Source organism: Panthera tigris, chromosome A2, assembly GCF_018350195.1.
Source record: "Panthera tigris isolate Pti1 chromosome A2, P.tigris_Pti1_mat1.1, whole genome shotgun sequence".
Lineage (NCBI taxonomy): Eukaryota > Metazoa > Chordata > Mammalia > Carnivora > Felidae > Panthera > Panthera tigris.
The window spans coordinates 155,009,612-155,037,157 of NC_056661.1; the positions used below are offsets into that span (position 1 = coordinate 155,009,612).

Genomic DNA, 27,546 nt, shown 5'->3' on the forward strand with positions numbered 1-27,546 from the left:
CAGGAAATCATTTTCTTTCAAAATCTCCATTAATGATAACTTCACAACACCAGCTGATTTTTCACTCTAGTGTCTTGTTACCCTGCATCTTATAAAATTTACCTTTTTAAAAAATGTATTTTTCAATGTGTCTGAAGAATTTTCCCAGATCTTTTTTTGACTACACTTCCCAAACTCTTAAAACCATTAATAAAATTACCATTTTTTTAGCCTAAGTTCTACAGAAAGAATTTTTAAAATCAAGATTAAGTTATTAGAATATACATAACAACGTGTCAATTTTATGTTTCAGAACACTTTTGAGATCCAAGCTTATTTTCCCAGAGCCCGTTGGTACGACTACAGCACGGTAAGAACAAACCTATTTTGTGAAGAACCAGATTGGTCCGTGCTAGGGCAGCCAGCACTTTCTCCTGGCTTTGAGGCACATAATTTCTAAGGCAATCATTTTCAACCTTTCAACCAAGCAAGGTTTGCTAAAATAAAAGCATCCACGAAAGCATAAATAGGTAAAATCTGACATCCCATATCACACTGCCTTCTCTCTTAACTCCATCCCCACCTTTTCTGGAGAATACAGAGAAAAGAATAGCTTTCCAGAGTTTTTAACAATGCTGAAAATCAGAGATTTTCCTGCTTAGACTTGTGGTTTCTTGCTGACTTTCCAACATGCTGCCTTAGAAAGGAAAAACTTGTACGAAAGCATGCATCTGTTCATTTCATCGATTTATCTGTCATCCTTACCTGCCTATCTTCTCTCTTCTAGGAATCTGGCAATACGTCAACAGGTTACTGGAAAACCCTGGAGGCTCCCCTTGACCACATCAACCTTCATATCAGAGGAGGCTACATCCTGCCTTGGCAAGAGCCTGCAATGAACACTCAGGCCAGGTAAGGAGGAACAAAGGTGTTGCTGGCCTCACTTTGTCATAATGAGGTAGCCTTACAGGGGGCTGACCACCTTAACCAGGGCTCTGTGGGTAAATAAACCAAATAACAGACATTTCGTTGATTCAATTCTGTAAATGCCTTCTGAGTGGAATCTGGGGGAGGATGCATTCATTCATACAATCAGTCCTGGGGAGAACTTTTAGTGTAGGTCTGTGTCCAAGGCCTGGGACAAAAATTTCCTTGAAGGCAGTAGTGTGTGCCTCTTTCCACACTACTAAAAAAGTTGGGAATATTAATGAGCTCTTTGATTTGATGGCAACCCAAGGATGATTCAGTACTCCTTCCAAGGTCTACTTTGGTCAACTCAGGAGAGATTGTATACTTATATTTATGTAGTTATATTTTTATTTGTGTGTGTGTGTGTGTGTGTGTGTGTGTGTGTGTGTGTTAAATTAAGGAGAACCCGTTATGTTAAGAGAGGCAGAGATAAAAAGACCAAGAACCATTCAAAAGGGGAGAAGTTAGCTCCACCTTGTGGTGTAAATCATGGTTTAACATGAAAGACAGCTTTGAGCTGAGCGTTGGATAAAAAGTAGGATTTGAAAACATGAAGACAGGGAAAGACATATTCTGGGAGTATTAAAGAACCAAAGGTGAAAAGTGAGTTTGGTTTGGGGAAGAGTAAACCATTCAGTTTAATTGGAGCGAAGATAAGGGAGAGAGATGAAAGAAATAAAATTCAAGCAGGTTAGGACCAGATCCTGGAGGGCTGTAAATGCCAGGACAAGTACTTTGCATTTTATTCTATAGCAATCTGGAAGCTACTGAAGGGTTGTTGGGTGGTTTTCTTCCTAAGGAATTCACATCTTATCCTATTACTTATAATATGTGTGAAAGTAGAATATGAATATTTCATTTTTAAGTGTCTATTTTTAATTCACACAAAGATCATGAGTAACAAGTTCATATTCATTATTACAAATGAAATCTTTAAGGGGTGTGTGGGTGACTCAGTCGGCTGAGCATCTGACTCTTGATTTTGGCTCAGGTCCTGGTCTCGTGGTTTGTCGGATTGGGCTCTGCACCTACAACGCAGCCTGCTTGGGATCTTCTCTCTCCCTCTGTCTCCCTGTCTCTCCTCTGCTTGTGTGTGCACACGCATGCACCCTCTTTCTCTCCCTCCAAATAAATAAATAAACTTAAAAAAAATTAAATCTTTAAGAAATTAAATATTTTGAGATGTATTCAAATTAAAGGACATTGATTATACATATTTGGTGTTTATTTACCGCAATTATTTATAAGTCTCTACTATAAGAAAACCACCTCAAAATGTCAAACAAATATTTTCTTTTATTAAAATAATTTAAATATGACTGCACTTAATGAAAATTAGTTTGCATAAACATCCTTTGAGATGTAATCCATTTCTATTTGCAAAATATATTTACATAGATCTATATCTAAGTACATCTCATTTTAATGATATTTATGTTTTCATCTGTTATATAATATACATTTATGTGTAAAATTTTCAAAAACAAAATTTTTTTCTTAATGTTTATTTTTGAGAGAGAGAGAGAGAGAATGAGTGGGGTAAGGGCACAGAGAGAGGGAGACAGAGAATCTGAAGCAGGCTCTAGGCTCCATGCTGTCAGCACAGAGCCCAACGTGGGGCTCGAACCCACAAACTGTGAGATCACGACCTGACCTGAAGTTGGATGCTTAACCAACTGAGCCACCCAGGTGCCCCACAAAATTCTTTTTTAAACTATCTAGAAAACTTTAATATTTAAGCAACATGCAATAAGCTCTTTTGTAAAGAAGATACATTTTTAATTATGAACTATTTTTGATTTTTGAAAGTTGAAGTTGTACCACATGTTTCATTAAATTTGTTTTTTTCTATTAGCTTTTAAGTATCTTGTATTTTATCTCACTTTACCTATTTTTAGAACTTTATGTGCAATTTTAATGTATTAAGTTTTTTGATTTGGTTGAGTAATATTTTCAACAGCATCTGTCCTTCATTCTTACAACCTATAATCTAGAGGAAAAAAAAACTCCTTTTTTTCCATAGTCGACAAAAATTTATGGGATTGATTGTTGCTTTGGATGACAATGGGAAAGCTGAAGGTCAGATATTCTGGGACGATGGACAAAGCATTGGTAAGTATGAGCTTTCCAGGCTCCCCCTACAGCATATGCAGAAAAACCATAGCTCAGGATAGAATTGGCATGAACTGGAAATGTTTCTCTAAACCCGTTTCTGCCACTGTTAATAAAGCAAATGTGTTGGGAGAATGCTTGCAATTTTTCCTGCTCTTTATATTACATTGTAATTACTGTAGAACAGTGTATGGTCCCCAGCTTTGAGGTTCAACAATGTGATGTTATGGAGTCAGCCAGGAGTGATCTATCTTTGTATAACTAACTGCCTTGCTCTGATAAAAGTGTGGATGCAAATATCATCCATTCTCAGTGGGTCACAGACTTGGCTTTGTTATTTGGACCAGCCATCTGTAACCAGACACCCTTTTCCTCCTAAGTAGGTTCACTGAGGAGACAAATTAGAGCTCAGAAAATTTCTTGGTGTTTCAGAAGTAGGGTATTAAGTACTGTCAAAAAAAATGCTTATATCAATGAAATATTACTTTGTATGCCTTCTTTCTCCAATCTAGGGATATGACAGTGCTACCTTAGATAATTGGGGTTTGTCAATATAATCAGAGCATCCTCTTCCTTAGACGTTTCTGTAGACATACTGACACGCTGTTACCAACTGATGCCCATTTTCCATTCCTTATTACTGTAGACTAGAACATTCTAATCTTGCAATGGGTCACAGTTTATGAAATTATGGTTTGTTTTTCAGTAGTAATATCCTCCTTTTTGTTTTCTTCATTATGAGGGTAATATATTGTCATTAAAGAAAATATTTTAAAGACAGAAAACTAGAAAAAAGTAATAATATTTTTCCTATATTATTTTATATATTTCTTTTATATCTATTCTTTTATATATATATTTTTTGCTATATTCTTCTATATGCTTTCATGTGACGTAAGAAAATGTATAATTTTTTATATCGCTGAAAACATACTGCATATTTAATTTCTGAATCCTGTTTCTTTGCACTTAAAATAATGACAGAAATATGTCTAGATGTTATCATATACTTTTCATAAACACCATTATGATTGCCATATTCCAATGAAAGGATATGCTACAATTTATCTCACTTTCTATAATTGCTCTCTGTATAGGATACAGGATGTTTTCTGTTTTCATTGTTAATCAGCAACATCAAGGATTAACCTTTGTATGTCATATTATTTCCATAGGGTAGATTCCTAGAAGTGAAATTATTTTTTTAATCAACTTGACTGAGCTGTATTTACACAAAATGTATCCATCCCACGTATACAGTTAAATGAGTTTTGACAAATATATACAGTTGTATTGCCACTACCACAGTCAAGATACAGAACATTTTCATAACTTGTAATTTCAAGACCCATTTGCATCTTTCCAGTGAACTTCCCCCTCACCCCTGCCCACTCCCAACCTCCAGTTCCAGGCCCTGCAATCACCGATCTGCCTTCTGTCACTATAGATTAGATCTGTCTTCTCTAGGTTTTACGTAAATAGAATTATACAGGGCTTATTCTTTTTGTGCTTAGTTTCCTTCACTTAGCAAAATGATGTGTGGTCACAAAATGTTTTGCCATATTGTGGCATGTAAAAGTAGCTTATTACCTTTTTGATTCCTGGATAACATTCCATTGTATGGGTATACCAGAATTTGTTTATCCATTTACTAATTGATGAATATTTAAGTTGTTTTATGTTTTTTTACCATTATGCATAAAACTGCCATGATTATTTGAGTATAAGTCACTTTGTAATCCTATGTTTGCATTTTCTTTGGGTGAAAACCTGGAAGTGAAATTGCCAGGCTGGGCCATGTGATAAGCATATATTTAACTTTTGAAGAAACAGCCCTATTATTTTCTAAAATGGCTATACTCCTCCCCCTTACTAACGGCAATATTTCAGGGTTCCAATTTCCCACATCTTCACTAACACTTGGTATTGTCAGTTTTTAAAATCTTAACTCTTTTGGGGGCACCTGGGTAGCTCAGTTGGTTAAGCTTCCAACTTCAGTCATCATCTCATGGTTTGTGGGTTCAAGTCCCACACTGGGCTCTGTGCTGACAGCTCAGAGCCTGGAGCTGTTTCAGATTCTGTGTCCCCCTCTCTCTCTGCCCCTCCCCTGCTCATGCTCTCTCTCTCTCTCTCTCTCTCTCTCTCTCAAAAATAAATAAACATTACAAAATTTTTTAATTTTAACTATTTTAGTGGTACATAGTGCATCTCTGCCTGGACTTAATTTGCATTTCCTTGACATTGAACATCTTATGTTTATTGGCTCTTTGTATATCTTCTTATTGAGGTATCATTTCAAGTCCTTTGCCTATTTTTTATTGGGTTATCTTTTTATTATTAAGCTATTTATTATAAGAGTTATGTATACCAGCTTTTATCAGGTACAATTTGCATTGCCCTGTCTATAACTCACCTATACAATTCTTCTATAGCATCTTGCAAAAAACAAACTTTAATTTTTATAAAAGTCCATTTTTTTCATGCTTTTCTTGACGAAAAGATCTGTACTTCTTGCGTCTTGGCCTAAAACGTATTCTGGTACCAAGTCTAACATGTGGGAGGAGTGTTTCCCCCATGCCAACTAGTAATTCTGGGACATTAACTAGTGTCCTTCAACTCAACCCAAATCCTACACTATCTACCTGGAAATAGCATCTGATCCCATAGGTTAAGTGCTCAGTCCCATAAAACTGCCTCCTCCTCCCTCTCCCACTTCACATTCCTCCCACTCCAGATTGGAAGTTCCAACAACTCCTGCTTGGGATTCAGACACCACTTTCAAGTCCACTGTTACCTGTCCTTCAGACCAACTGGCTATAAATCAGAAGTTCCCACAACCTCCTTCTCAGTTTCAGTTAATTTGCTAGAGCAGCTCCCAGAACTTAGAGAAACATTTTACTTACTAGATTACCAGATTATTATCAAAGAATATAAGCCAGGAACAGCAAGTGGAAGAAATGCATAGGGCAAGGTATGTGGGAAGGGGCTCAGAGCTTCCATGCCCTCTCCAGAGGCAGTATTTTTCCCAGATCTCTACATGCTCACCAGTACGGAAGCTCTCCAAGCCCCATCCTTCTGGGGTTTTAAGGAGGCTTCGTTATCTTGGCATCATTGGCTACATTATTGGCCATTGGCGACTGATACCATTTCTAACTCCTCTGCCCTTGCAAGGGTCTCATGGTGGGGCTGGAAGTTCCAGCCCTCAAATAACAGGGTTGGTTCTCCTGGCAACCAGCCACGACCCTGAGGTGCTTTCCAAAAGTCACCTCCTTAACATGACAAAAGATACTTTGTTTTCATCAGTTAGGAAAAAATCCAAGGGTTTTAAGAGTTCTGTGCCAGAAGAAGACCAAATACAAATTATACGTCGCAACATCACTTGGTCTAACTCAGGGTTACAGAGATTTTTCTCCCTCCTATATTTTTGAAGATTTACAGTTTTAGCTTTTACATGTAGGACTTTCAGCTATTTTGTATTAAATTCTGTCTGTACATAATGGTGAAGGCTCATTCTCCCCCCCGCCCCCCCCCCCCAGTGTTTCCATTTGATCCAGAGCCTTTCCCCTGTTGTATTATCTTGACACTTTTATCAGCTGTGAATAGGTCATGTATGGCTGAAAGTCTATTTTTGGATTATTCTGTTTCATGGATCTGTACGTTTATACTTATGCCAATGCCACGCTGCGTTAACTAATGTGGGTTCAAAATTGTTTTAAAAAGTAGTAATTAACAAAAACTTGCTAGAATTTTTGCCTGCAATTACACTGATTCTATAAATCAATTGGGAATGTCTACCTATCACTTTTAATTACGTTGGCCTGTTTATCTCACTGTTTTGTAGTTTTCAGTGCATGGGTCTTACACATATTTCGTTAAATATATCGCAAGTATTTCCAAGGTTTTGATAATATTGCAGATGGCACTTTAAATGTCTTCTCAGTAAATGGATACTTCTTATAGCCTCATACTCATTTAATATAGTATATAAAGAGCTATTTTTCAAATGACTCAGTTGCTCATTTAGAGGTGGAACCTGGCTAAAGAGAGGACTATGAAAGAATAAGATTACTCTTTTTCAAAGTTCAATTTAGTCTTCGATTAGTTCTGTAAAGTTCAATGTGATAAGTAAACTCCATGGAGAGGAACGTGGAATGTGGCATTCCATAGATCTGGATTCAGATACCATTTCAATCATTTACTGGTTGTGTGTCTTTTTTTTTTTTTAATGTTTATTTTTGAGAGAGACAGAGAGAGACAGAGCGTGAGTTGGGAGGGACAGAGAGAGAGGGAGACACAGAATCCGAAGCAGTTTCCAGCCTCTGAGCTGTCAGCATAGGGCCTGACTCACAAACCATGAGATCATGACCTGAGCCTAAATCGGACACTTAACCGACTGAGCCACCCAGGCGCCCTAATTGGTTGTATGTCTTTTGGAAAGATGCCTAACGTTTCTTTGCCAGCATTTTCTCATCTTTAACATCTAGAAACCTCTGCTTATCATATAGACTTTTTTATGCAGACAAAATGATTTAATGTGTAGAGAGAATTCCTGGCACATGGATACTGAATAAAACATATCATTAATATACAAGGTAAATAAAATTCCAGGATAAGCCTTTAAGATGCATTACATTCAAATCAGTGTGGTTAATGTGACCACAGAAAGTCCATAAGTCAGAGAAAGGAGATTAACCAAGTACCCACTAGATTTTAAGAGAGTTAACAGGCTTAAGGCAGCTGGGTGGCTCATTCCATTGAGCACCCCTCTCTTGATTTTGGCTCAGGTCATGATCCCAGGGTCATGGGTTCGAGCCCCATGTAAGACCCTGAGTGTGGAGTCTGCTTAAGATTCTTTCTCCCTCTGCCCCTCCCCCCTGCTTGCATGAGCTCTCTCTCTGTTAAAAAAAAAAAGAAAAGAGAGAGTTGCAGACTTGAACCTCATAAGAGAATAATATGCTACGATGCATTTTTAAATTTAAGAACTGTATTTATTAATGACCTAGAATGTTCCCAATCTTAAACCTATGTGAAGGATGAAATTTTAATCAAGGATTTGTTTGGTGAGTGACAAATTTCAGCAAAAGGAGTTAGTTGCTGTGACGAGGTATTCAACACTGTATCAGTGCCCTCTTGCCAAGGTCACTGCCAACTATTTGCATGCCAGCTGTATGCTTGGGTGATTGGGCAGGGAGCAATTCCATTATCATGGTATGGATCATGGGAAATAAAGTCAGTTTAGAGAATGATGAGAGATAATGAGATTAATTTTGCACACTTGGATTTTGAGATGCCTGTGGAGCCTCCTGGTGGAGCAGGGATTTGGAAATATGGGTGTGATGCCAGAAAGACTGAGGGACCCACAGAGTGATAGGCCTGGGAGTGTTATGACAAATAGAAATGATACACTGGATTGGATTGATCTGGTAGAAGATTTTTTTTTAATATATATTTTTAGGGGCACGTGGGTGGCTCGGTCAGTTAAGCATCTGACTTTGGCTCAGGTCATGATCTCACAGTTTGTGTGTTTGAGCCCCATGTCAGACTCTGTGCTGACAGCTCAGAACCTGACATCTGCTTCAGATTCTGTGCCTCCCTCTCTCTCTGCCCCTCCCCAGCTCACGTGCGTGCTCTGTCTTTCTCTCAAAAATAAATATTAACATAAATTTTAAATAATATATATATTTTTGTAAAAGAAGTAATACCCTTTTTTTGTTGTTCTTGGGCCTTCAACTTTTTTTGGTAATGGCTTTATTGAGATATAATTCACACAGTGTGTAATTTACCCATTTAAAGTGTACAATTCAGTGGTTTTAGTATATTCACCAAGTTGTATAACAATTACACAAGCAATTTTAGAACAATTTATTTACCCGCCAAATAAGCCCTCCACCTTGTAAATACCACCCTTCAATCCTTCCTTACCCTGCCCCCATTCTTTCCAGCCCCAGAAAATGCAGTCCTAGGCATTTACTGATCTGTTGCTATACATCTGTGTATGCTAGATATTCCCTATAAATGGAATCATGGACTCATATAAATTGAATAAATGTGGCCTTTTGTTACTGGTTTCTTTCACTTAACAGAATGTTTTTAAGGTTCCACCATGTCGTAGCATGTATCTATACTTCATTTCTTTTATATGGCTGAATAATAAAACTTTGGATGAAAATACCACATTTTACACATCCATTTATCAGTTGGTAGACATTTGTGTTGTTTCTACTTTTTCACTATTAGGAAAAATGCTGCTATGAACATCTGTGTGCAAGTTTTTGTATAGACCTACTTTGTTTTTCAATTCTCTTGGGTACATACCTAGTAGTGGAATTTCTAGGCTATACAGTAAGTCTATGTTTACTTTTTTCGAAACCCCCAGATCCTTTTCCAAAGAGGCTGTACCATTTTACTTTCCTTCAGCAGTGCATTAGGGTCCAGTTTCTCCACATCCTTGTCAACACTTACTGTCTTTTTGAGTCTAGTTGTCTTCGTGGGTGTGAAGTAATATGTCATTGTGGTTTTGGTTGATTTGCATTTCCCTAATCACTAATGCCATTGAACATCTTTTCATGTACTTACTAGCCATTCACATATCTTCTTTGGAGAAATGTCTGTTAATATCCTGTGTCAATTTTTACAATAGATTGTCTTTTTATTATTGAATTGTAAATGTTTTTATAAAAAAACATTTTAGATACAAGTCCCTTATTAGACATATGATTTGCAAATATTTTCTCTCATCCAGTGGATTGTCTTTTCACTTTGTAGTGTCCTTTTGAAGCACAAAAGGTTTTCATTTTGACGAAGTCAAATTTATTTTTTTGTTGCTTGTGCTCTTTGTGGTATACTAAGAAACTATTGCCAAATCCAAGATAAAAAAGATTTACCCTTTTTTTCTTCTAAGACTTAAATAGTTTAGGGGACACCTGGATGACTCAGTTGGTTAAGCATCAGACTTTGGCTCAGGTCATGATGTCACAGTTCAGGATTCAAGCCCTGCATGAGACTTTCTGCTCTCAGCCAGAGCCTGCCTGGGATCTTCTGTCTCCCTCTAGCTCTCTGCCCCTCCCCCACTCCCAAAAATAAACATTAAAAAAAAAAAGAATTTTAAGAGTTTAAGCTCTCACATTTAGATCTTTGGTCCATTTTGTGTTGATCTGTGTATATGGTGTGAGGTAGAATCCAAGTTCATTACCTTGCATGTGGATATCCAGTTGTCCCAGCATAATATGTGAAAAGACTATTCTCCATCATGAATTGTTTTGGGACCCTTAATGAAAATCAACTGATTTTAAATATGAAGATGTATGTATATTTTATATATATGTGCATATATTTATATTATACATATTAAATATAAATAGAATTATGGACACAGAAATAAATCTTCATCATATTACTGTATATATTTACATATACATATACACATAGTTACATATACTTATATATACATATGCTATATTTATTACTATATATTTATATTACTATATATATTTACATATATATATACTATATATTACTACATATATTTGCATATATACACATATATTACTATATATATTTACATATACATATACACATAGTTACATATATTTATATATACATATACTATATTTATTCTCATGCCAGTACTACAGTCTTGATTACAGTTGCTTTGAGTAAATTTTGAAATCAGGAAGCAAGAGTTCTCCAACTTTCTTCTTTTTTAAGAAAGTGCATTTTTTTTTTTTTTTGAGGAGGTTCCTTCAACCTTGGTAGTACTAACATTTGGGGCTAGATAATTCTTTGTTGCTCATGGTGGCATGACTGTTAATTAAAAGATGTATAAGGGCAAGAACAAAACATGAAATGAAACTGTCTTTTAAGAAATAGGAGTTACAGAAGCCACATGAGAAGAATGAGTAAAGTAGACATCTACTAAGGATGATTTCAAGGAGGGGATGTGTGGGGAAAGGTGTAAAAACCTGAATATTGTGAAGAGATATTTAGATTTAATATACTGTGTCACTGGTGACTCTGAAAAGATCAGAATCAGTAAAAAAAAAAAGAAACATAGGAACTGAAGTGTAGGAGATGTTGGATTGAATTATGAGTTGAGTACACGGACATAACAAACAGAGGCTACCTTTTTTGAGATAAGATGGCACTAAAAAGGAGATGTGGAGATGCGGTTGCTTGATATAGAGTCTAGTAAAAGGGATAGTCAGAATGGAGTACTTTGGAGCCTAATTGGAGCCTGGAGGAGCAGAGAGGGTCTGGGGAAGAACTGATGGACTAAGTTTTGTAGAGGCAGGAGGGCTTGTGAACTAGAGCACTGTGGTGGGATGATCTAAGAGTAGGGAGAGAAGAATAATGAAGATGCAGATAATGATAGTGAACAATACATTTTGAGCACTTATTCTGCTCATGCAGCATGCCATGAACTAGGTACTATTATTATCTCCATTTTACAGGTGACAGAATGTTAAGTTACTTGCCTGAGCTTGTACAACAACTAAGTATGAGAGCAGGGATTTGAATCCATGCCAATCTGACTTGAAAGCCTGAATTCCTCACCACTGTCCTCTGCTTTGAGCCTTTACCATCATAGCCATGTCAACTCTCATGGCTACATGCTTGCTATTTCAGCACAGAAAAAAGCAATCACTAGCCTCCATGTTTCCTCATCTGGGGTATCTATCCTGAGTTCAACCAAGATTTTCCACTTTTATAACCACTTTTTATAACCACTTGACCCATACTTGAAACATCCTCTTATCTGTACATCCCCATACTACCCTGGGGTGAAATGGTCCCTTGGCTACTATCCTTAGTGTTCCTCAGAGAGGTCATGATTATCCTGATCAGTGACTGTGACCCCGTTGACTGAATGCAACATTATCTGCTATAGTTGAAGCAACGACTAGTCACTTACTCTTTTTTTCTTACTTGCAGATACCTATGAAAATGGAAACTATTTCTTGGCAAACTTTATAGCAGCTCAGGTAAGACTATTTTTATTGAATTTTATAAATCCATTCCCAGTCAGCTGCAGGTTAAGCGTTACCAGTTAACTGTATTGAAATAATACTCTGCCTCTTAGTAGGAGGAACTTCCTGGCTTTACATTTATAAATTGGGTCTGTCGATAACTAATATAAGGATAGTCCTTGTTTTGACAATTACCCAATACGCCATCATTCTCTAAAAAGATGCTTGTAATTCATATAATGCTGGTTACAAAATGAGTCCTTAAATGTACAACATGTTTTCTGGGGATGAAACAGCATTTCTTGGCTAATAATATTTTGCAGGATAAATGCTAGATCAGTTATCTATTGCATAACAATGGTGTGTAACAAACAACCTCAAAACTTCAGCAGTACGTAACAAGACATACTTATTTAGCTCATGAGTTTGTAGTGTTCGGAAGTTCTGGTCAGATGTTATGGGCTGGACCTGCCTGATCTTGGCTGGCTCACATGCATCTGCGCTCAGTTGCGGAACTGTTAGGCTACTAGGGTGATCCTGACTGTGCTCACTCATACCTGTCAGCTGGCTCTTCGATGGCCTAGGATGGCCTTATGGGCAGGTCTGGGCATGACCTTTTCATGACCTCAGAAGAGGACAAAAACAGTAGTGGAAATGCTTGAGCACTTTTTAAAATCTCCAATTTGCAGCAAGTTGACTACTATCCTATTAGCGAGGGAGAGTTACATGGCCAAGCTCAAAGACAAAGGTGGAATAGAACGCCCCATCCAGAGAGAGGGCATTGCCAAAATTACATAGAAAAGGGTATGAATAGGGAAGGGTGAATAATTAGAGAAATTAATACAACCAATCTACCAGGCATGTTAAATGATCATTCTATGTCAGACCTGGAATTTGCTTCTCTATAATTTTTACCTATTTGCATTTAAGGAATAGTATAACACAAATCTATTGTCTTTTATACATAATACTGCTTCAGGGATTTGAAGATGTCCATTGTGTATACTCTCTGTCTTCTCTCAGAATTATACATCTGCAGGCAAACTTCACACTTCTCCTGTTTTGTGCTTCTATGGGTTTCCAGATCTGATTATTCTGTTTCGACCACAATTAGTCTAGATTCCTCTTAAAACATGGTACCCAGGACTGAGAGAATATCTTATTAGAGCTGCATTAGCCAATATGATAGCTACTAGCCACATGTGACCATTGAGCACTAGAAATGTGACCATCTTAACTTGAAATATTTGAAAGATTGTAAAATACCTCATTAATATTTTTATATTGAATAAATGTTAAAAATAATAACATTTGGGATATATTGGGTTAAATAAAATGTATTTTTAAATCAATTTCCCCTATTTCTTCTTACTTTAAAAATATGTGGCTATGAGAACATTAACAATTACATATATGGCTCACATTGATTTAGAAGCCCTGGATTTTAGTTCTATTTCTACTGCTAACTAGTTATTTAACCTAGGGAAGGCACTTCCCCTGTTTAATATGTGTTTCTTGATGATAAAACGCCTGCAAATAGTTTCTAACTCTAATATTCCATTCTTCTGTTATTCTAAACAAGGGATAAATAAATTTGTATTTCTCTGTGACACTTGATGGAATTTTTTCTAAGGATCAGTGGCTTGAAATGAAAGAACGCTTCTAACTTTCCCTGTGGGTAATTATCAGTGGTGTTCAGGGGTGCCTGGGTGGTTCACTCAGTTAGGCCTCTGACTCTTGATTTGAGCTCAGGTCATGATCTCACGGTTCATGAGTTCGAGTCCCACGTTGGGCTCTGTGCTGACAGCACAGAGTCTGCTTGGGATTCTCTGTCTCCCTTTCTCTCTGCCCCTCCCCCCCGTGCTTGCTCTCTCTCAAAAATAAATAAATAAACTTAAAAAAAATTACCAATGGTGTGCTGGCTGGTACGGGGTTATGCGGGTGTGGGGCTGATTTGTAGCATTTGCTAATTCCTGTGGTGTAGGTACTCCCACCATTTTAGCCAATTTCAAGATATCAACTGGCCTGCAAAATTCTAGGCAACTTAACGGTAGGGTCTCTTGAATCAGTAAGTGCCAACTGGCTTCAGCACACCCATTTACTTCAAGTTCTATCCATTTGTCTTAATTTCCCCTTGATTCTGCTTGTGCAATCAGTCTCAAAGTCTTATTAAATTCTCCATAAAGACAATTGAACATATTTTTTTTTCTTTCTACTGTTGCCAGTTAAGGAGTTTATACCATCATTCTATTGCCACTATCCCCTTGATTTATTGTATAAAATCTTCATTTTCCTATCTTACATTGTAACCAGTCTTATTCCTGTTGGCTCAGCACCAGCTACCGTAGCTCTTGCGCTCAATGAATGTGCCTTTCTTCAATGTGTCCCTGCCCCCATTCCCTTTCTCATTTCACCTTTCTAACTCCATCCATCCTTCCAGGCTTCCTGAAGTTCCAGGTCCTTCCTAAGTCCTCTCTTGACCACCCTATTCCACAGTGATTTCTCCTTTCTCTCAACACCCATGACAAATATTCACTATGATTTTCTTTTTTTTTTTTTAATTTAAACTTTAGCTTGTTAACATATAGTGCAATATTGGTTTCAGGAGTAGAATTTAGTGATTCATCACTTAACATATAACACCCAGTGCTCATCCCAACAAGTGCCCTCCTGAATGCCCAATCACCATCTAGCCCACTCCTCACCTACTTCCCTCCATCAACCCTCAGTTTGTTCTCTGTTGTTAAGGGTCTCTTGTGGTTTGTTTCCCTCTCCCTTCTTTTTTTTTCATTTAGGCCTTAATCATGCTCTACATTGCCACTTATCTCACATTGGTTTAACCCTTGTGTTGATGCTTAATCAAGTTCATGATTTAGTCAAGTCCCTATATTTGTTGCAAACTGTCCTTAGTCTAGGGACTGTTTGCCATAATTCTTTGTTCACCCTGTGTTAACTCACACAGTACAATGCTCAGAGCCCCATCATGATTCCAAACGTATCTATATCATTTAGCTGCTCACTTCACTCCCAGAGCCTGTTTCCTCATGTAAAACTGAGATAATGATGCTTTCTTTTCAAGATCCTTATAACAATTAGTAACAGTATAGGTAAAATAACTTTCTTAATGTTGGCATTATCAAATTTGTTGTAGCAGGTACTCAGGAAGTGTTTCTTCATGAGGTGTTTAAGAATTAAAACAGCAAACCAGCACAACAATACTAATTTGAGGTTTCTTAACATTTTAAAGTGAAGTATAGTCTATCAGCAGACGTATTAAGTATTTTTTTTCTTTTTACATATTCTTCATAGAACATATTGCAAATCCAGACCGTGCACAATAAGTATTTGAGTGACTCAAATCCACTGAAAGTTGGATATATTAAAATCTGGGGGCTAAACTCTACTTATGTGACACAAGTCACTTTTACTTATGACAACAAGCAATTCATGGAGAAGAATTTCAAGAGTGACCCTTACAATCAGGTATGTCTCAAAGGAATATTATCATATTATAAGTTAAATTTATTATTCTGCCAAATTATCACCACTATTATCATTCTTTTATGTGCTTCTATTTGAAAGGCTATAGAGATATGTGCAATAGTATGTTCATGAAAAATTGTGAGTATCGAATCCTGTTGTGAAATGTGCAACGTCGGCAGTCTTCCCAATGTAGTCCAGGGATCAATGTTTAGTAGTCTGATGAAATCCTTTCCATGTGTTTCCCAGAAATGGTGCTATGTGTTAAGTAAAGTTAGCCTCTCGGGCTAGCATCACAAAATTTATTTGCTTCTGTGAAAGAGGCTAAAACAAAAGAAGAGTGATCCCATAAAAATTGTTGGAGATTTTCTCCCTTCTTCCTGAAATTACTCCCAGGGAAATTAACCCCTGGTCAAATTGATAGATCTTGTAGGTTGGTGAAAATTGGCAGTAAACTGTGGTCATCATCAAAGTGAATATGTCCCACCTGTGATGTGAGGTAAAATTATTTGGTTAACAAAACGGAGTGACATAAATAGCAGATGCTACTAGACCCTCTAGCAGGGTCTGCTGTAGGAGATGCCTATGCGGAAGACAAATTACCAGCAGAGCTACCAAGAGTAACCACAGAGGGAAAGGTATCCCACGTTAGAACACTAGACCTGTCCTAAGTATGAACTAGTGACTCTTAGGTGGTATCATTCAGAAGGGAAAATAGGTAAGTATAATTCCTGTTTTCCAAGCAGTGAAAGAGTGACCTGCTAATATCTGGATTGTGGAAAACGCCCCTCTGAACACTCAGATAGCTTCTCTCTCTCTAGTCCTTTCTAATTATCTACTTCAACACATTTTTCCTGGACTATTGTGTTCAAGACCACCCTGGTTAAGACTGATGCAGAAAATTTCTCAACACCTTCTTTTTAGGAAACTTAGTAGCATATCAGATGCCTATTATATGCCAGGCACTTATACTCAGCATTGGGGATGGTGAAACATGAAACCAGCCTGCCTTTGGGAAAGTTAAAATCTAGTGGCAAAGCAATGAGATTTTAATACATGTTGGTTTTTATCAAAGCCTCGAATACTTGAAAGCAATGTGGTTTGGCCTGATGAAGTGGAAAGACACAGATTTCCAGCACAGGGATCATGTACACAACACATCCTTCTGTTTATCTGTCTGGAATCAGTGACCTGGAAAGGAATCTATATCCTTTTATTACTCTCTGGAAAAAGAATGAATACATCTGTTTTTGTTAAATTATAATTTGAAATATGCCTTAAATATAATGTTTAAGTAGTTCTGAAACACCAACTTTATCTCTTATTTTCTGGCAGATACTAACAATTCAATTGACTGACAAGATTATCAACCTGGAAAAACTAACTGAGGTTACCTGGATATACGGTGGCCCTATAATTTCCACTACACCTATGACAAGTACCTTCCCGACAGAGTCTCTACATCCTTCTACAGTTACGACTAAGGCTACCACTTTTGAAACTGTTATCACTAGTTCTGCGAGTAGTACTACGACTCTTCCTATCACAACCACTCCTTTCCCAACAAGTACTATGGAAGATACAACAAATACTACTATTACTAATAGCACTACACCATCCTCTACAAGTACCCCTACTGCTAGCACTAGTACTCTTCCTATCACAACCACTCCTTTCTCAACAAGTACTATTGAAATGACAACTAGTACTACCAGTTCTGATCCCACTACACCATCCTGTACAAGTACCTCTGCTGCTAGTCCTAGTACTCTGCCGATCACAACCACTCCTTTCCCAACAAGTACTATTGAAGTGACAACAAGTACTGCTGGTCCTGATACCCCTACACCTGCTGCTACAAGTGCTACTAGTAGTATTAGTGCTCTTATCACAACCACTCCTTTCGCAACAAGTACTATTGAAGTGACAACTAGTACTGCTGGTGCTGATACCACTACACCTGCTGCTACAAGTACTACTACTAGTAGTAGTCCTAGTACTCTGCCTGTCACAACCACTCCTTTCCCAACAAGTACTATTGAAATGACAACTAGTACTGCTGGTCCTGATACCACCACACCTGCCCCTACAAGTACTACTAGTAGTATTAGTACTCTTATCACAACCACTCCTTTCCCAACAAGTACTATTGAAGTGACAACTAGTGCTGCTGGTCCTGATACCACCACACCTGCCCCTACAAGTACTACTACTAGTAGTAGTACTAGTGCTCTGCCGATCACAACCACTCCTTTCTCAACAAGTACCATTGAAGTGACAACGAGTACTACCAGTTCTGATGCCACTACGCCGTCCTCTACAAGTACTCCTGCTGCTAGTACTAGTGCTCTGCCGATCACAACCACTCCTTTCGCAACAAGTACTATTGAAGGGACAACTAGTACTGCTGGTGCTGATACCACCACACCTGCCCCTACAAGCACTACTACTAGTAGTATTACTAGTACTCTGCTGATCACAACCACTCCTTTCTCAACAAGTACCACTGAAGTGACAACGAGTACTACCAGTTCTGATGCCACTATGCCATCCTCTACAAGTACTCCTGCTGCTAGTACTAGTACTCTGCCGATCACAACCACTCCTTTCGCAACAAGTACTATTGAAGGGACAACTAGTACTGCTGGTGCTGATACCACCACACCTGCCCCTACAAGCACTAGTACTAGTACTAGTACTCTGCCTATCACAACCACTCCTTTCGCAACAAGTACTATTGAAGTGACAACTAGTACTGCTGGTCCTGATACCCCTACACCTGCTGCTACAAGTACTACTACTAGTAGTAGTACTAATACTCTTCCTGTCACAACCACTCCTTTCCCAACAAGTACTATTGAAGTGACAAGTACTACCAGTTCTGATGCCACTACACCATCTTCTACAAGTACCCCTACTGCTAGCACTAGTACTAGTCCTTTGCAAACAAGTACTATTGAACTTACAACTAGTACTACTATTACTAATACCATTACACCTTCCCCTACAAGTACTATTTCTAATACTACGCTTCCTATTACAACCACTCCTTTCCCAACAAGTGCTAGTGAAGCTACAACTAGTACTTCTGGACCTGATACCACTACACCTGCCCCTCTAACTATGAATGCTAGCACTAGTACTCTTCTTATCACAACCACTGCTTTCCCAGCAAGTACTATTGAATTTACAACCAGCACTACATATCCTGATACCACGACACCCACCCCTACAAGTATGACTGCTAGTACTACTCCTCTTCCTATCACTCCCACTCCTTTCCCAACAAGTATTACTGAAGCTACAGCTAATGCTACCTATTCTCATGTCACTATACCATCCTCTACAAGTATTCCTACTGCTAACACTAGTACTCTTCCTGTCACAACCACTCCATTCCCAGCAAGTACTATTGAACTTACAACTAGTACTATTATTCCTAATACCACTACACTGTCCCCTACAAGTACCACTGCTAGCACTAGTACTCTTCCTGTCACAACCACTCCTTTCCCAACAAGTACTACTGAAGTTACCACTAGTACTACCCATCCTGATACCACTACACCTTCCCCTACAACTACGGCTAATGCTACTACTACTCTTCCCATTGCAACAGCTCTTTTCCCTACAAGTACTATTGAAGTTACAACTAGTACTACTATTCCTGATACCACTATACCATCTGCTACCAGTACTACTGCCAATACTAGTAGTATTCATCCTATCACAACCACCCCCTTCCCAACAAATACTACTGATGCTAGCACCAATACTAGTGTTCTTATTACCGCTACTCTTTCCCCAATAAGTATCGATACCACTACCATTAATAATAGTGTTTTAATTACACCCACTGCTTCTCCTATGAATGCGGGTGCTAATACTACTAACAACAGTTTTCCTATTACGACTCCTTTTTCTGTAAGTACTTATGATACAAACACTGCTATTGCTATGGTAACGACTTCTTTTACAAGTACTGATGTTGCTAGCGCTGGCAACCACACTCCTATTACCAGTTCTCCTTCCCTTACGATATCCGGTGGGAATAGCAATAGCATTACTATTCCTACAACGTCTACTCCTTCTTCGACAGATATTTATTCTCCTAGCACTAGTGTAATAGCTAATACCACCACCAACACTGTAAACGGTACAGGGCATGCAGTAAATATTACTGATGCAGACAACTCTAACAGTGTTCCATATAACACTACCCATGTTTCTATTCCAAATGCTACAATGGCCTCAGACACATTAATGACTGTTCTTCTAGACACAGCAGCTCACAATCAGGTAACAGCCAACTCTGCAGTTAGTTATTTACCTATTGTTGCAACTAATGCTACCACAGATAGTACAAATATTACCATATATGCTTTAAACACTACCATTCTTGATAGAACAACAATGGATGCTTCTACTCCTGTATCTACCTACATTGCAAACACCGTAAATGCTACTCTAGTTCCATGATTACTACTCGAAGCAGGACAGTTACTATGGACATCTCTTTAAAAAAACTATTACAGGGGCACCTGGGTGGTTCAGCTGGCTAAGAGTCTGACTCTTGATTTCAGCTTAGGTCATGATCTCACATTTCATGAGATCAAGCCCTGCACTGGGCTCTGCGCTGACAGTGTGGAGCCTGCTTAGGATTCTCTCTCTCTCCCCCTTTCTCTCTGCCACTCCCCAACTCTTACATGTGCACACACACACACACACATACCCTCTCCAAATAAATACATAAACTTGAAAAAAACAAGTATTACAGATATAAAAAATGAATGAACAGATACATGATCTTATGCTACTTAAGTTTTCACAAATGTTAACATTAGCTTTTACATATATGGCTATTCTGAGCACTGTAAACTTTGCAGATATGTCTAAAGATGTATCCATGACTACTTTTATAAGTGTAATTAAAGAAGGCATGGATACTTCTTTTGCAGCCAGAATATATACTCCTATTTTGAAAATTATAACTCCTGTAGTCCCAGCAATTAAACTGTAGATATGTTATACATCTTTGCTAGAGACTTCATAGATAATTTTGGTAGCTCAGATAATACCATATTAGGCTTTGTAAATACTATTGTTTTAGGTATAGTTATTGAAGTAACCTAACTTATTCTTGGGTTACAAGACATGATACCATAACTGACAGCACTGGTGATATGGGGCACTCACATGGCCAATAAAGCAACAGTTATTAATATCATAGTAGATTATTTAATTAGCAATGTTAAAAAATAATGCTTTATTTTCTTAGGGACTTTCCCACATACCATGGCTACCAGTATAGCAATTCACTATTACACATCTTGAAAGTATTATTGCTTCTAAAGCAATCCTACATCCTAGCTATAACTATAGATATGGAAAGTGCTATCATTATAGATCTTGTACATACTTTGACTCCAGGAACTAAAATAATTACATTAAAAATATGATTACTTTTGGAGCGCCTGGGTGGCTCAGTCGGTTAAGTGTCCGACTTCAGCCCAGGTCATGATCTCGCGGTCCGTGAGTTCAAGCCCCACATCGGGCTCTGGGCTGATGGCTCAGAGCCTGGACCCTGCTTCCGATTCTGTCTCCCTCTCTCTCTGCCCCTCCCCCGTTCATGCTCTGTCTCTGTCTCAAAAATAAATAAACGTTAAAAAAATTTTTAAAAAAATGATTACTCTTACTACTATAGGAAATAAAATTGTGATTGTAGATGTTAAAAACATAACTTCCTAAACTTTGCAACCACTACTTTCATAAGTGCTACTGATAGTCTTACTACAAATTTGAGAAGTACTTTTATGTGCAGATATTAAAAGTACTTCCAGGTAATTACAGTTCATCTTAGGAGATCATTTTAGGCCCTTGATGTTACCCTGAATGGCTGGATTCACTTACAAGTCTCTAACTCTTCTGTAGACCAGAAATCACGCAGATGGAGAGGGATACTTAAAAATATGGCATAGGAGAGATAGTCTCTGCCCTGGGGTCAGAGTTCTTGTTTACTTTTTCTCTTACCTACCAGCTTTTCCATTATATTCCACCATGAAGACTCTCCTTCTGTGTTAGGACTTTCAGCATGTTCTTGGTCTTTCATATCCAAATTTACCATTTTTCCCTTGGTCTGTTACTTTCTTAGATTAGCCAGACCCCATAAAGAGACTCATAGTCATAACTGAATATGGCCAGTTGAATGCTATTGAAGGCTTAACCCTAGACAGTATTCTCAAAATGTAGTTTGGGTGCCCATGGGAGGCCACAGAACTCTTTCTGGGGTTCACAAGGCCAAATCTATCTTCATAATACTACGCCATTAATTTCCTTTTTCACTCTCATTCTCTGTTAATATACAGTGGCATTTTTCAGAGACTTTATGCTGTGTGCTATCACAGTAGATGAATATAGAAACAGACACAAGAATCTAGCTGTCTCGATTATAATAGACATTAAACAGATTTACAAAATACAAAATATCATTCTTTTCACTGTTTTATGCTTTGAAATATAGCTGTTTTTCATAAAAATGCATTATTTATGTTAACATGTAATTGATACATTGTATTCTTGATGAATGAAAAAATAAATATTTCACAAAGTATTTTACAAATGACTCAATTTTAATTTCAAATGCAGTACATGTTAGCAAATATAAGCCACCTAAACCAAGCATAAGGTCTTCATTAAATTTGAACCTAAAGGGGTTGTGAGACCAAAGAGTTTGAGGATCACTTCCATAGGGCCACAATGGCCTGGATCCACTCTCAGGTCCAGGTCAAATACATTGAACTTCCCCAGCACTCAAAAACTCCAGCATCTGCGACTTGAGGTTCTAACCACACATGAATGTCTACCCCCTACTGCACACCTGTCTGTGTAGCCTTCTGATCTAGCACCACACCTGTACTGTTGTCTGGCTGGCCTGACCGAGTTCCACATGAGGGGCACAGATTCCTCAGTTAGTTGCATTTGCCTTTTGAAGTCTTCCCACAAGCTGTGGCCTTCTGAATACAGTTGATAGACCTTCTACCAGGGTATGTATGCCTCTTAATTTGACCTTTCAACTCCAAACAAAACAAAACTCATAATTCCAAACTGTACTAATGGCTTTGGTCATAGACTCCCTCACTTGTTTCTTTACCAGGGGAGCTTCAGTGCACTTATCTGGTGGGCAGCACAAACCCTGATATGGGACAAAGTGCTCTGTGTCCTAAGACACATGGGAGTCCTGCTGCCAACCCACCACACTGAAGCAGATTAGTTGGCCAAAGGCTTCACCTAAAACACTTGGGATTTGGAAAACCAAGGATAAATTTGTTGAAACAACCATTGTTCTTTAGTTACTAAAATTCATTCCCTTTGTATAGAAATCAACCATAAGTGAAAATTTGGGATCTTGTAAAGGTAAGTACTCCTGAAAAAAAGAACAACAACAACAACAACAACAACAAACAGAACAGGAAAAAGGAAACCTGGACTTCAGAAGTTTGAAGGAACTTGAGAACTGAAACTTGAGAGTCTAGGCACAAGATATGATCCTGGAACCAAGTTGAGAACACCTGGAAAGAGAAGAGATAAAAGCAAGTGTCAGCTTGCTCCTTCTGGGTCTTGAGCTTAGCTGGACCCTGTGCTTCTGTCAGACCCTAACATGGATGATATACCCCATTGGGCCAGCTCTAAGAACACCACCTGCTATGAGGTTGCTGCAGCGACTATGGCTATAGGTAGACATGTCTTCCCTTGCCTCAGTTTCCTCATCTATAAGATGGAGGAAACATCAGAACTGCAATGTACATGGAAATGCATTTTCAGTCTGTAGAATGTCATACAAATTTTATTGTTAATCCACTGAGTGTCCTTATGTCTATTTACACTTTTCTGTTCTTCCTCCCCTATGTATCTTCCTGATACATAGCAGTTTTTCCTTTGAGCTGGTACTTTGTAATAAGGCTATTCTGAGTCTCTTTTTTCAAATGTTTTCAAATGCTTCACTGCTAAATTAAATAATGCCCATCTTTTCCTCACTTTATAAAATAAATAGATACAACTATCCCAGTTTTATGTTATTTTTCTGTATTTTTCTTAAACTTTTTATACTTGCTGCTATTCATATGTTTCCCTCTAGAAAGAACAAAATATATGAACAAAAACCAGACAAGAAAACTTTTGAAATCGCCAGTAGAGTTCATGTGCAGTGTGTATGTGTATCTTGTGTGTGTGTGTGCGTGTGCATGTATTTTCATGCACGTTATCTTACATAGCAAACATCATATTTTCTGCTGGTAAAATTTTCTCTGGTTTGTATAATGAACTTTAACATATCAGTGTTTCTTCATGCTCTTCAAAGAGCACTGTTATTTGATGGTGATTCACTGAATAAATGTGAGCACTATTGCTTGGAGAGGCTTTGGTTTATCTCCTATTCTGGCAGTGAGATATTGAGTTGCACGATGTTTTCCCCAAAATGACTTATGTTTAGTCTCTGCACTGAGGTGTGGACAGGGTGATCGTTGTCTCTCAACTTATCTGCATGTGTTTATACTTCTATTCACTTAGGTTTTGTCTAAATAGGATATAAATGTTGAGCTGTTCATTGAAATAAAGCATACACATTTTTACAGTCACACCACAGTGAATGGGATGTGAGGCGAGATGGGGTTGGCACCGTGCTGGGAGAAGAAACAATTCTCCATAGCTGGAGGCACTTTGATGGCACCTGGTGATGGAAAAACCTCAGAGAAGGTGATCTCAAACTGGACAGACACTGATTCATTTGGGCACAAGATGATTAGAGATCTTTGGGAAACTGCTTTTACCCACAGCTGGAAGTGTTATCATATGTTAATTTCAAGAATAATACAAAATATTCTAATTTCAAATTAGATAAGATTATTTTTTGCATTTTATAAAGCATCTGTATTCTTATTTTTTAAATTTATTTTTAATTTGCATCCAAGTTAGTTAGCGTATAGTGAAATAATCATTATTAGGAGTAGATTCCAGTGATTCATCCCCTGTGTATAACACCCAGTGCTCATCCAAACAAGTGTCCTCCTTAATGCCCCTTGCCCATTTAGCCCATCCCTCCACCCACAGTGTCTCCAGCAACCCTCAGTTTGTTCTCTGTATTTGAGAGTCTCTTATGTTTTGTCCCCCTCCCTGTTTTTATATCATTTTTGTTTCCCTTCCCCTATGTTCATCTTCTTTGTATTTTAAATTCCACATATAAGTGAGTTCATATGATATTTGTCTTTCTCTGACTGACTAATTTCACTTAGCACAATACCCTCTAGTTCCATCCACGTTGCTGCAAATGGCAAGATTTCATTCTTTTTGATTGCCGAGTAATACTCCATTGTATATATACACCACATCTTCTTTATCCATTCATCCATTGGTGGACATTTGGGCTCTTTCCATACTTTGGCTATTGCAATTTAGACAAGATTATATTTTTCTTTCTGGTAAATTAAAATTTATAATTATAACATATCCTATGATCTTTATGAAGATATATATTTCTAATTCCAGCTTGAGGAAAATTTAGTCTTTTATTGGATTATTTAAATAGATTGTTAGTCAGATACAGAGTTGATAATATAGATGACAGGCTATGTTATGGATGTTACACAAGCTTATTTCCCAATATATGCCCAAATGAAAGCACACCTGAGTTGGAACAGACTTTAGGGATTATGTAGTTTAAAACTGTTACATCCTAAAATTTCCTCTAAACCGTATCTTTCCAGTCTTCATCAGCATCTGACTAAATACTTTCTTGAAGGATTGCCCATTCAATTATTGGGCAGTATTAATTTTTAAAACATTTTTCCTGGTACAAAGATGAATTTTGGCTCCTCAGAGATGATTTCATGAGCTTTAATTTCACATCCTAAACCATGTCTACGATAACCTTCCATTTTTTTTGATGGTGGCTACTATTTTCCTATTAATCACCTAGATCAGAGCTCCTTATTTCTCAAACATCACCCTCATGACCTGTAGTTTTATGAAAAGTCCTGCTTATTTTTATTTAAATGCCACCCTTTTCTGGCTATTTAAATAATTGTCTATAAAATTCTAGTGATTTGCAGCTCCAAGAAACATGTGTTATTACTCACTTATTATTTGTTGTGTTATGCACAATAGCTGTAATTAATCCAAACAAATACTATAGCTTGCAGGCTGGAAGTTCTCTGCTCAGAGTAGCTAAAAACTCTTGTTTAGAAAAAACTTGACACTTTTCTAAATTGATTTTTTTTTCCAGGTTACTCTCTATGTGCCGTTTGTTTGTTTGTTTGTTCATTTGTAACATTTCCTTGATATTTCATGCTGTCTCTCTATAGTTCTTGGGCTGGTTTCTTGTTTTAAATTGACTCCCTAATTTTGAAATGAGTTTGGAGAAAAGCTGCAAGAACAATATGAATAACTCCAGTGTAATCTTCACCCAGATTTCCCAAACATTATCCTTAGGTTATGAATTATTTACCATATCTACTTTCTCTCTGTCTTCCTTTCCCTCTTTCTCACACACATGTATAGAATTTGAGAGTTTGTAAACAAGATGTCTCATCGGAACAAAATGCTTTAGTGCGTATTTCCTAAAACACAGGAACATATCCTTACATAACCACAATACAACCAGCCAAATCATGAAATTAACGTTCATGTAATACTAACACCTAACGCACAGACACCAGTAAAATTTCACCAATCATCCCAATAATGCTCTTTATGAACAACACAAAACAACAACGATGACAACAGCAACAGCAAAGAATTTGGCCCAGGAGTGCACAGTGCATGTTGCATTGGCCTGTTTCATTGGATTTTTGTTTGCTGCTTAGTTGTCTCCATGCTGAAACTATTCCTTAGTCCCTCTTTTTCATTCATGATTTTGGCATTTTAAAGATGACACACCAGCTCTTTGGAGAATATCCCTCATTTTAGGTTTGTCTAATATTTCGTGTGATTGCAATGACGTTGTACATTTGAGGCAGAAATAACACAGAAGTGATACTGTGTCCCTCTTGGTGCACACATCAGGAAGTATGGGATGCCTATTTGTCCATTACTGGCAATGTTACTTTGGCTGAGGTGGTGCCTGCCAGGTTTCTCCATAGTATTTGCTTTTTTTTCTCATAGTAAATAATAAATATATTGTAAGGAGATACTTTGAGGCTATATGGCTATCTGCTTCCTCTTTTATATGTTTGGCCACCTGTTGATGAGTCTGGCCTGAATCAATTACTACTATGAGTTTGTCAAGTGGCGATGTTCCTTTTTTTTAATGTTTATTTATTTTGAGATAACAAAATAAATTACAAAGTAAATAAATGTTTATTTTGAGAGAGAGAGTGGGAGTGGGGGAGGGGCAGAGAGAGAAAGAGAGAGAGAATCCCAAGCAGGCTCTGCGCTGTCAGCTCAGAGCCCAATGTGGGGCTCAATCCCACAAAGTGTGAGATTGTGACCCGAGCCAAAATCAAGTGTCGGACTCTAAACTGACTGAGCCACCCAGGCACCCCTCAAATGGTGATATTCTTTAACGTTCCTTCTACATTTGTTACTTGGCATTATAAAGGCTCTTCTTTCTTTACTATTTATTTTTTGAGTAACTCTTGGTAAATTGCCACTTCCCAGAGCCCCGCTAAATGTGCCCCTATTCTGAGATCCCCACATAGTCTAACAATCCAGCAATGAAAACTCTAACTCCTAGAAATCAGGGGGCTTCCAGTGCCCTTCTTTACGGGGCCACTCTGATCGGTGAGTGCCTGTGCAATGGCTTAAGTGTATAAAGCCGGAACGTGATTCCTGCCTGTCCAAGAAATGGACAAATCAAGGGCAGTTTAACTAGTTCAGGGGTCCTCGGTCTTGGATCCATATTGGAAACACCTGGAAAGTTCCATAATTCACTAATGCCTGGACTCCATGCCCATCACCCAGTTAATTCTAATATGGAGTCAAGACTGGGAGCCACTGTGTTAGTGGAGTAGTGAGGTGGGGGAGCTTTCCTGTTCAGTCTCAGCTGACT

General features: G+C 37.9%; 1 protein-coding gene across 1 annotated transcript in view; it reads left to right on the forward strand.

Moving 5' to 3' along the window:
* Nucleotides 1-20,007, forward strand: part of MGAM2 (maltase-glucoamylase 2 (putative)) — a 94,336-nt gene extending 74,329 nt beyond the window's left edge. The window contains exons 43-48 of the mRNA XM_042973964.1: nucleotides 293-349; nucleotides 767-891; nucleotides 2,972-3,060; nucleotides 11,992-12,041; nucleotides 15,336-15,509; nucleotides 16,842-20,007. Coding sequence (XP_042829898.1) covers nucleotides 293-349; nucleotides 767-891; nucleotides 2,972-3,060; nucleotides 11,992-12,041; nucleotides 15,336-15,509; nucleotides 16,842-19,985 — 3,639 coding nt within the window. The 3' untranslated portion in view covers nucleotides 19,986-20,007. The remainder of the gene's footprint in view (nucleotides 1-292; nucleotides 350-766; nucleotides 892-2,971; nucleotides 3,061-11,991; nucleotides 12,042-15,335; nucleotides 15,510-16,841) is intronic.
* Nucleotides 20,008-27,546: the final 7,539 nt, after the last annotated feature.